The 12,061-nt window shown below is 39.4% G+C and overlaps 1 protein-coding gene across 1 annotated transcript; it reads left to right on the top strand.

The window, feature by feature from the left end:
- The first annotated feature begins 9,586 nt into the window (after positions 1–9,586).
- Positions 9,587–10,736, top strand: LOC116153928 (olfactory receptor-like protein OLF3). The gene is given in 2 exon segments (XM_031454557.2): positions 9,587–10,310; positions 10,313–10,736. Coding segments are annotated over 2 exon segments (951 nt in total). The 3' UTR covers positions 10,540–10,736.
- The last annotated feature ends 1,325 nt before the right edge of the window (positions 10,737–12,061 follow it).

Here is a 12,061-nt window from a genome sequence, read left to right as displayed (position 1 = left end):
TGAAATAAACACATGACCTCAAATGTAGCCTGATCAAGTCAGAGTCCAGTGCTTGTGGCAGAGACTGGCTACTTGCTCATCCAGTTTATTTCCTCTTCTTCCTGGTGCGCAGTTAGGCTAAATGTGAGCTTCTCCTCCACGGTGAACTGCTGTTACTTGCTGCTCCATTCTTGCTGGCTTGGTGATGGAGGGTGAGGACTTACTCTGTTGTCCTGGTTCTGTCTCGGTCTGAGGCACATTCTTTGTCCCAATGTCTCAGGGTTGGGACTTTCTTAGTGGTCTTGCCCCCTCCCCAGCCAGAGGAGATAGCTCCTGGTCTAGACCTAGAATGGTCTCCTGCCCCATGGGAACCCCAGAGCTGGAAGGTTTTTTGTTTTTTGTTTTTTTCCTGTTCCCTCTCCTCAGCAATGAGTCCTCACCTGTCTCAGAAGAAACAGGGTTTGCTGCCCTTCCCACAGTGGCTTCAGGCTTTTGTTCAGTAAGGGAGACAGACGTGGTGGCAGGAGCGGGTTTTCTCCTTACTGCAGCCACTGTGGCTGCCTTCACCTAGACCTGCACCACAAAGAATGCATTTTCCGCTTTTCCGACCTCCTCCAGACGCTCTTGTGAGGACTGTTACAAGTACGTGGGGGCAATTTTGAGAATTGATGTGAACTCTTTTTTCTGTGGCCCCTAGCCATCGCGTGCTCGTATTACGCTCACTTCCAGCCTTGAACAATCTGATAAAGCACTTCTCACAGGCAAGCATGGTGGCCCCACATTCTTCCCATGCCCTCTAGCCCAGGTAAGGCAGAGTGTACGCCCTGTCTCCTTAGAGGTACTTTTTTCCTGGGACATCTTTCTAGTTGATTTTCCTGCAACCTCAACTTTATGATGATTTCAATATAGTTATGATTTTGTAGATTATCTGGTCTTTTCTTATTTAAAATGGAGGCATTGTTCTTTCAAACTTCCAACAACCTAAATAGGATCTAGAAGAAGCTAAATTACTTTTTAAGGTCAATTGATTGATTGATTTACTTACTTCAGGGTAACTTTTTTTTTTCTTTTTCATTAAAAGTTATTACAAGATATTGAATATAGGTCCCTGTGCTATACAGAAGAAATTTGTTTTATCTGTTTTTATATATAGTAGTTAATATTTGTAGATTTCGAACTTCCAAATTTATCCCTTCCCTCCCACTTTCCCCCAGTAACCATAAGATTGTTTACTGTGTGAGTCTGTTTCTGTTTTGTAGATGAATTTAAGGTCTGTTTTAACAGACAGAGGAAAACAGGGAAATGGGTGCTATTTTTTAAAATTTATTTTAAAATTATTTTTTATTGTTTTTATTTTTTAATTGAGGTATAGTTGATTTACAATATTGTGTTTATTTCAGGTGTACAGCATAGTGATTCAGGGTTTTTGTGGATTATAGTCCATTATAGGTTATTACAAGATAATAGGTTATGATTTCCTGTGCTATACAGTATATCCTTGTTACTCATCTATTTTATATACTTTGTGTCTGTTAATCTCATACTCCCAATTTGCTGCCCCCATCCCACTTCTTCCATCTCCCCTGTCCCCTTTGATAACCACAAGTTTATTTTCTTATCTGTGAGTCTATTTCTATTTTGCATATACATTTACTTATATTATTTTTTAATGATATAAGTGATATCATACATATTTGTCTTTCCCTATTTGACTTATTTCACTCAGCATAATATTCTCTAGGCCATCCATGTTGCTGTAAATGACAGTATTTTATTCTTTTTTATGGCTGAGTAATATTCCACATTGTTTGTATACTGCATCTTTTTAATCCAGTTGTCTGTTGATGGGCACTTCAGGTGCTTCCATGTCTTGGCTACTGCAAGTAGTGCTGCTATGAATATAGGAATTCATACAACCTTTTTGAATTACTGTTTCATTTTTTCCAGGTATATAGCCAACAGTGGAATTTCTGGGTCATATGGTAGTTCTATTTGTTTTTTAAGGAACTGCCATCCTGTCTCCCATAGTAGAATCACTAATTTACATTCTCACCAAAGTATACTAAGGTTTCCTTTTTCCACATCCTCTCCAACATTTGTTACTTGTCAGCTTTTTGATAATAGCCATTCTTATAGGTGTGAGGTGATACCTCATTTGTGGTTTTGATTTACATTTCTCTAATAATTAGTGATGCTGATCATCTTTTCATGTGCCTGTTGGCCATTTGTATGTCTTCTTTGGAAAAATGGCTATTCAAGTCTTCTGCCCATTTTTTGATTCGATTATTTTTTTTTTTGATATTGGGTTGTATGAGCTGTTTATATATTTTGGATATTAACCCCTTATCAGTCATATCATTTGCAAATATTTTCTCCCATTTGGTAGGTTGTTTTTTCATTTTGTCTATGGTTTCCTTGGCTGCGCAGAAGCTTTTAAGTTTAATTAGGTCCCATTTGTTTATTTTTGCTTTTATTTCTTTTGCCTTTGGAGATTGATCCAAGAAAATACTGCTACAATTTATGCTTAGTGTTCTGCGAATGTTCTCTTCTAGGAGTTTTATGGTTTCAGGTCTTACATTTGGTCTTTAAACCATTTTGAGTTTATTTTTGTGTATGGTGTGAGGGAATGTTCTAATCTCATTGTTTACATGTGTCTGCCCAGTTTTCCCAGCACCACTGGAAGAGCTTATCTTTTCTCCGCTGTATATTTTTGCCTCCTTTTTTGTATATTAATTGACCATAGCTGTGTGGGCCTGTTATTTCTGGGCTCTCTATTCTATTCTGCCCATCTATATGTCTCTTTTTTGGCCAATACCATGCTGTTTTGATTACTGTGGCTTTTTAGTGTAGTCTTAAGTCTGAGAGGGTTATACTTCCAGCTTTGTTCTTTCCTCTCAGGATAGCTTTGGCATTTCTGGGTCTTCTGTGGTTCCACATAAACTTTAGGATTACTTGTTCTAGTTATGTGAAAAATGTCCTGGGCATTTTGATAAGGATTGTATTAAATCTGTAGATTGCTTTGGATAGTATGGCCATTTTGAGGATATTAATTCTTCTAATCCAGAAAGTGGGATATCTTTCCGTATTTTGAATCATCTTCAATTTCCTTCATCAGTGTTTTATAGTTTTCACCTCCATGGATATTTTATTTTTTGATGCAATTTTAAATTGGATTTTAAAAATTTTCTCTTTCTGATTTTTCATTATTAGTGTACAGGAATGCAGCAGATTTCTGTATTTTAATCTTGTATCCTGTAACCTTGCTGAATTCATTTATTAGTCTAATAGTTTTTAGGTGGTGGGTGCTATTTTCAACTAAGTAATATAACAATGGCAATACTCTTTAGGGTGAGGAATAGTAGGTCAAAGAAACCACTTACCTGGAATCAGATTATCCAAATTATATACATAGTGTTTGAAAGAAATAATGTGGTATATTTATGCTCTTCTTGCAAACCTAGGCCTACAGATCGAAAGTAAATGTTAGTGTGTCTGTCACAAATGCTTCTTGAAGGAATTATTTCAATTTTAAGTAGACACCTAGAAGATAAACTTCCTGGTCAGAAGAGAGAGCATTTCCTTTTGGGGAACAGCAGGAATTGTAGGATGGGTGAGGGCTCACATGGGAGAGAAGCAGGGGAACCTTGAGATTGTGGATGTCTTTGGAATTCTTCACTCTCAGTTGAAATATGGGATTAAAGTCATTGGAAATTTTATATTAAATATTGTGAAGTGGGGTAAAGTGTTACAATGAAAGATCAATGTGACAGTGTTCTACCAAGTAGATTGCTACAGTAGTTCTCAAATTTCATTCTCTCAGAAACACCTGAAAAGTGTTTTATTCCATCAGAAAACCTGAGAGGCTCCTTAAAACACAATCTGTGGATCCTATCTGCATAGTTTCTAATTCAGCAAGTCTGCATAGAATGAAGCCTACCATACCTTGAAAGGCACTGAATTATGTCACAGTTAGAAACAAAATGCTAAAGTAACTGAGACCAGCAGCATTAATCACGGAAAGTAAGGGTCCATGTAGCAGACATTTTGAAGTAAGAGTTGATGTAATTTGCTGAATGATAGAGGTTGGATGAGGAGGCAGATTTCCCCAGGTTTTGAGCAGGAGTGAGTGAGAAGTTGTGAGTCCTTGTTAAAAGCTTGGCCTTTGGGAGTTGACCTCTGTTGTCTGCAGATGAGAGGAGAAAGCCAGTAGTGATGTGAAGTTCTAGATACTGACCAGAACCCTCACGGTAATGGAATTTTTCTAACTTTGCTCAGAGAAAATATGCAACCAGTCTGTCAATTCTGTGAGATTTGGAAATTCAGGTGAAGCATCAGAAGCCTCTCCACTTTCCCTTTCTATTGCCTGGGACATCACAGAAGCCTTGTCAGAGTCACTGGGCACTGTAATGTCAGAAGCCATGGGATCGTGATGGAATGTGTTCATGGATTAGTAGATGGATAATTCATTGGATGAGGACTAGAACGTTTTGAGTTTATAATTAATGGATAATAAGGATATAGGCAGGTTATGATGTAGATGATTTACAGAATGCATAAATGGTTGGATGAGCAGATGAGCAAAGGGATGAGAGAGTAATGAGATGATTGTAGATGGCTGGGTAAATGAGTGGATATGTATAGTGATGTTGAGAGTTGTTAGTATTTGCCTGGGAGATAAATGACTCACTTAAAGTGAGCATGATGCATAAAGAATGTATTAGAGAATGTTAATGTGACTGCATTTTGTCAAAATTACATTGAATCTTTTTATAAAAATTAAAGATTTGAAGAGGTAGAGAAAGTTAATTTCAGATGCCTTTTTCCTTTCCTCCTTTTCTCCTTTTAAATCATAAAATGTCCTTCATCTTCTTTTTTGGGATCTTATTTGGAGTCTCAAATCTATCTATGCGATGTTACTGTTTTTAAAAGTTGAATACCAGTGTAGGAGATGTACTTGGGTGTTCGTCCGTCCTTTCATTGCTCACCGCAGTCCATTAGACTCTGTGCACATATCTCATGAAATGAGATGAAGCACACTTTATTTTCAGAAGGAGAGATGAAGGTATCCTGGAGCCGAAGGGTATTAACTGGGTTTTTTAATTAATTTGGATGCAGGTCTACTTACTGCTCACCAGAAAAGGGGTATTGAAGGCTAAATATCACATTTGGGCTGTACAAGAATATCCCATCCTTAGGAAGACGGCATCTCTAACTTTTTAGAATTTTGACTTAGCCCTCCGTGGATTGTTGTGGTTTGAAGAGGCTGGAAAACCACCTTCCACAGGGAGGAGAAGGGAGACATCAAGGCCCTGCCCTTGATAATTAGGAGTGGTAGCAACAATTAACCCTCTGACACTTAAAGCCCCTGAGGGGAACCTGTCAGGCCACATCGCTGATTCAGCCACTGAGAAACCTTATTAGTTCGCGTTTGAGCCAATTGTGGGGCACCTGTGCACTTGCTCCCAGCAGTTTCCCTTCCACTCTAAGCTAGTCCCGGGTGAATTCTTAGCCTGGAAACCAAGGAGTCTGGGACTCAACTTTGATGGTCCATCACTTTTTGGGGGGACAGCACCCTTTAGAAAGCAGCATAAACCACGACTAGAGAAGACATGCTCATTTTGTCTGGCACTAATTAACGTCTGAAAGCTCATGACAGAGGTAGTAACAGAGGGTGGGTGTAAGCAGAGGTTTTTAGAGAGGCAGCAATAGATCTGATCTGATCTGTTAGGGACTTTGGATCGGAGATATGAACCATGAGTGTGGAATCTTCTCACTCTGAAGAGTATAGCAAATGTAGCAGGATAATGCAGCTTCCCAGAAGCTGGAGGCTTCTGTGGTATTGGATTGTAAAGGTTTCTCAATTCCAAACTTAAATACTGGGAGGAGAAAGATTGAAACAGAGGGGAATGGGGGAGCGATGGTGAACAGTTAAAGACTGGAGTTTCTGTGGATGAATTCTGCATCTTTTTTTTCAGGAAGACACATCTATAAAATAATTATTAGATACTGATATTCTTGAACCTATGGAAGTATATTACATTTCCAGATAAGATAAATTATCAATAGCTTTAAAGTGTCTTTTCTCAAAGTATTTGGATTTTCCTTTCAATGATAGAAATTTGAAATGTAAAATTATCAAATGGATTGCTTAAACTCATAAATACTGAGAATGTGACCTGGGACTAGAAATGAGGTCTCCTGACTCTCATTTCAGGGTCAGTGCCTCTAGAATGAGCTGTAGAGAGTGTGCTATGTAGATTTACCAGACAGGGAATTAATTATACTGCAAAAAATACCCGAGTCTTATCTATACGGGACAAGTGATATAAAGAAGGTGAGTATTTACAAATGAAATCATGGTAACATGTCATCAGTGGTAAATTTCAGACTTGTACATATTGGAGAAACTGTCTCAATAATTGGACTCAGTTTATATGAAAAGTCAGACAATAAAATTTAGATATGATGTAGATAATAAGACCACAAAGAAGAAAAGCTGACTGTCCTCTCAGATTATAAAACCATATTTGAAACTTCACCTAGCTAAGTGGTCCTGGGATCTTTTGTTTCCAGGCATTAGGATGATGCAAATATTTCTGCTTATGCTGGAGGCATTTAGTGTATATACAACCACCAAGTATTCAGCCACAGGCCATATGACTCTTTAAATGAAAGTGCATTTCTGTTGACTACTCAAACGTGAAAAGGTATGGTTCTGCTTTGACTAGCATGAAAGAAAGCATATCCTTGGGTTGTGGGACCTACCTTTATGTGCTCTGCTTCTGTATTCAGGAAATCTATTTGTCTCTGCTGAGATTGCAGAGGACTGCAATAAGAAGGCCAATGTGATTAAGCCTTAAAAGAGTGTTACATAAGATGATGCACAGACTCTCTGGAGAGACAAAAGCTTTTGGCTTTTTATCCCTTAGCTAAAGCTGTCATCTCTACAATGAATGGGATATAATATGGGTAATGGGCTCACCTGCAAGCCTGACACTTTGAGATTGTATTTTTGAGGTTTAGCCAAGGTTTATCCATCCACACTCTCTTTGAATTGGTATGAATGGTGGAAGGGGTATAATTCTGGAAGATGAGACACTGAGGAATTCTAGAGTGTACATGCCTGCTAAGTTTTTTCAGTGCTTTCTTCTTCATAATGTGGGGGAAAGGGACGAGGTAATTTATGAAGCTGTCAGCCACTAGAAGTGGAAGGTATTGTTAGATGGTTTTAAGTTTGTAATACAGTTACCAGGGTAGGATAATCAAGTGTGGCCATCAGTGAATGTGTCTCAGCTTCTTCTACCAGTTTTGAAGTGGGTATTTTTTCAGTCATTTAATGTGTAGGAGTCTCACGACTAGTTTCTGGATTTCTCTCAAAGGGAACTGATCTGTGTGTAGGTGTTTATTTGATGCATCCATGGGAACCTCCTATTTTGCCATCTAGAGAACACAAACAAACTTATACAGGCGAGAGGGCTAAATAGGGCTGACTCTTAACTCAGTCCTTGTTCAGCTCTGGTTTCCAGGCAAGTAGACATTTTTTTTTTTCAGATTGATCATGCTTGAGAGAAGCAAAGTGATGAGACTAGCATGATACAGCAGGAAAGAAGGAACTATTGAAAGGGGAGGTCAAGTTCTGAGGAGGACATTAGGGAGGAGGTTTATGAAAATGTATGTGTCTGAATCATGAATGAGAAGGGCATTTGTAGATCTAATTGTTTTGTTTTGTCTTCCCCTTTCTGCTCAGAGCCCCTGGCCCAACCCCTTTATGGGTTCTGAGATGAGACAAGCTGCTCCGTTTGTGCTCTTAGTCTCCTTTGCTGCCTTTCTGTCCTGGTTTCATTGCTTTGTCCACTGCAAGGAAAGGACGTCAGTGCACAGGCAGGCTTGGAGGAATAGTAAGAATGAGTCCGTGCTTCAGATATGTCTAAAAATTTAAAATATTTCTATTTTATGTTCAAAACTGATATTAAAACATATTAGGTCTACTGAAAAACACTTCTTGGGCAAAAGAAAACAAAAGGGAAATTCTATTCCAACGTATATCTGCGAGAATTCATACCTTCTTCTCTGCCTTGAGCAATGAGAAAGGGCCCTTAACCATATGCTTTCCTTTCCCTCTTATATTGAGAAAGTCTAAACGTTCATACCCTTCTTTGCTTTCTTTTGAACCAATATACAAAGGGTAGATTATTAATAGCAGTAAGTTGAAGAGGGAAAATAAAACAGGACACAATTAAAATTCTCTTTCCCACCTCATCCCTTTCAGGCTGAAGAGACTAGAGTCTGTCAGAAATACCAAAAGAAAGGAAAGTTCTCAAAGTGTCCCATTAACCTAAGCCCTAAGATTCATTAAATGTTGCCTACAATTTTATTTTTTTTAAATATATTTTATATGTGTCTGAATTTATAGAGGAGATCGAGGAAGGTCACATTTGCTGCCTTTTCCCCCAGGGCAGAGGCCATGTTACTGCCAGCACTCCCAGTCCCATAGCACTGCGACCGGGAACAGTTCACAAGGTACTTTCTCCGTAAGTTACCTACATGTGAGCTTACATGTGCTTGAAAGTTGTCTAATATTACCTTTCTTGTATATTAAAGTTTGTCACCAAGCCATAATCATATGGCTGCTAAATAAAATATGCTTTCAAACCCAGATTCTCTGATTCCAGATGTTTCTACAAGTTCCTCCCTCTTCCCAGCATTTCCTTTTATAATAGATTTATCCATTTCATCATAATGGGTCTAGTTGACATATTTAAGGTAGCTTTTTTGTTTGTTTGTTTTTCATCTTTCATGCCAGGTTATTCTTCATTGTTTGTGATTTTACCTATTACTGTCACCTACCATCCTTTCCGTGTCCTAGAATCGGAGGTAAATTAGTAAAGATATAGCTTTGTACCAACATTGTACTGCATTATCTTCAAGATTTAACTGGGTCTCGCAAAGACTATATTGTGTTCTTATGAAAGCACTGGCCTATCTCTGATACAGATATAATGTGTATTGTATAAAGCCTGCATCTTGGCCCATAAATGATCTGAAATATCTGACTAAGGCTGGCCAGAGTCATACAGTATGTGGTGATAAAAGAACCATTTTTATGATTCTTTGATTCAATAGCTTCTGTCATTTCTGACTCTCTCTGCCAATTAATAATCTTCAGATTTTTTACACATTTTTATTGAGTTATAGTCATTTTACAATGTTGTGTCAAATTCTAGTGTAGAGCACAATTTTTCAGTTATACATGAACATACATATATTCATGGTCACATTTTTTTTTTTGCTGTGAACTACCACAAGATCTTGTATATATTTCCTTGTGCTGTACAGTATAATCTTGTTTATCTATTCTGCATATGCCTGTCAGTATCTCCAAATTTTGAAATCCCAGTCTGTCCCTTCCCACCCCTCTCCTCCTTGGCAACCACAAGTTTGTATTCTATGTCTATGAGTCTGTTTCTGTTTTGTACTTATGTTCTTTTCTTTCTTTTTCTTTTTCTTTTTTTAGATTTCACATGAGTGATCTCATATGGTACTTTTCTTTCTCTTTCTGGCTTACTTCACTTAGAATGACATTCTCCAGGAATCTTCATATTTTTTAATGGGAACAGATAACCAGACTTGGGTGAGAGAGTTTATTCTCCTTGGCCTGTCCAGTGACTGGAACACACAGATCTCTCTCTTTGTCCTGTTCTCAGTCATGTACCTGGTCACGGTGCTGGGAAACTTCCTCATTGTTCTTCTGATCAGATTGGACAGCCGGCTCCACACCCCCATGTATTTCTTCCTCACCAACCTCTCCATTGTTGATGTCTCTTATGCCACGAGCATCATCCCTCAGATGCTTGTGCATTTTCTTGCAGAACGTAAAGGAATCTCACCTGTGAGCTGTGCAGCCCAGCTATTTTTCTCCCTGGGCCTGGGTGGGATTGAGTTTGTTCTCCTGGCAGTGATGGCCTACGACCGCTACGTGGCTGTGTGTGACCCCCTGAGATACTCGGTTGTCATGCACGGAGGGCTCTGTGCTAGGTTGGCCGTCACATCCTGGGTCAGTGGCTCTGTCAACTCTCTCATGCATACTGCTATCACCTTTCAGTTGCCCATGTGCACAAACAAGTATATTGATCACATATCCTGCGAACTCCTAGCTGTGGTCAGGCTGGCCTGTGTGGACACGTCCTCCAATGAGGTTGCAATCGTGGTTTCTAGCATTGTGTTGCTGATGACCCCTTTCTGCCTGGTTCTCTTGTCCTACATCAAGATCATCTCCACCATCCTCAAGATCCGGTCCACGGAGGGGAGAGAGAAGGCCTTCCACACCTGCGCCTCCACCTGACGGTGGTTGTCCTGTGCTATGGCATGGCCATTTTCACTTATATCCAGCCCAGTTCCAGCCCCTCTGTCCTTCAGGAGAAGTTGGTCTTTCTCTTCTATGCCATTTTGACACCCATGCTGAACCCCCTGATTTACAGTGTCAGGAATAAGGAAGTGAAGGGGGCCTGGCAGAAACTACTAGGGCAATTATCTGGATTAACGTCAAAACTGGCAACTTAATGAATCATGAGCATCACTTAGAGAAAAGAGCTTTGCCTTTGTGTTCTCCCACCCAACTCAGGTATGACAAACATCAGCTTCATTGCCATGGCAACCAGGGAGGAGGTGATGAAGCGTGTACTGGTGATGTTGGGTAGAGGCTGAGAGGTTGGATTAGGCTATAGGATGTAGGAGTATTTTTATGTCAGAGCGGCATGTTCAGTGGAGTTAGGCACTGCTGTAATAGAACTTCCCACCATTACTCAATGTCCATTCGTATGGCCTGAGAGTAATTTGTTGGCCCCCGAATGTGGGAACAAAGGAACGAGCCTTGGGCCAGAATGGTAAAAAAGTTATAAAAAGCTGCAGACTCAAGAGGTGAGAAGGCTGGTTAGCCAAGGACGGGTAAGATCCCCAGAGGGGGGCAACCTAAGGCAGGCACAGCCGCCTGAGTCCAAGAAGAATATTGTGAAGCAGCCGTTTCTCATACATTCCGCCCTGATAAGCTGTAAGGCTCGTTGGTGCCAACACGAACATGATTTACCAAAACATAAAGCGTCTTCTGACCTTGAGCCAGACACTGCCTGTTAACCATTTCCCTTGTCATTCTTCTTTGCTATATAAGACTGTGCAACTTAATAAAGCTTCAGAGTAGCCATCAGCTCTCTCCGCATACGGTGTGTATGTGTACATGGTATCTGACACTGACATAATTGAGGAAATATCACTTATTGTTTTGATTTTTCATACTCTTCGTAATTGTGGACCTATTCATGGATCTTGCCTTGGAACACTGGTTTTATTCATCCACATTTTAAAGGTGCTATTGTGTTTCCATTGTGAGCAAAACACATTTTCATATTTGAACACTCACTTAAAACAATGTGTGGTGTATGTAGTCATATCCAGTAATTGTGTGTCACTCATCTAAGGAGGGTGTTGCTATCAAGGCTGATTAAAATGTCTTTGTGTAGGATCTACTTTATGTGGATATACAGAGTCTGAGTAATGAAAATATTTGAGGGGAGAAACATTAACTAAGTCCTTATTTTACTCTGATAAGAATAGAACTAAGAGTTGTATGTACCGAATGGTATTATTTAAGGAAAATATGAAATTCATTTACTACTAAATAGCATATGAATAATTTGATAAGAAAATTATTGTATATATATTGGGAATCATGCAGAAGGTAAAATTGTCTAATTTTTGAAAATTCATCAAACCTTTCTTTTCTTTGAAACTTTGGGAAAAAATAAAGCAAATAAACAAGGAGATATATGAATACAGTATCAAGACATGGTTAATCTAAGAAGAGCAGTTTCCTTAGGTAAGGCAGTGGAGGATAATGCAGCGCTAGTGTGGATTTGGGGCTATCAGGACAGGTCGGTCTGCAGTGCTGATGTTACTCTCACGTCTCCACGTTAAGGGCCTCCTTGTGCTCCGCCTCTCAGACACAAGGCCTTGTGAACTGTCATGGTCTGTGAGTGCACCTGGCCTCCAAGGATCTAAATGAGATAAAAGAGGGAGAAGAAATGATCAA

This window comes from Camelus dromedarius, chromosome 7, assembly GCF_036321535.1.
Source record: "Camelus dromedarius isolate mCamDro1 chromosome 7, mCamDro1.pat, whole genome shotgun sequence".
In the NCBI taxonomy this organism is placed as follows: domain Eukaryota; kingdom Metazoa; phylum Chordata; class Mammalia; order Artiodactyla; family Camelidae; genus Camelus; species Camelus dromedarius.
The sequence above is the reverse complement of the archived record's forward strand: the minus strand, read 5'-3'. Positions and strand labels throughout refer to the sequence as shown.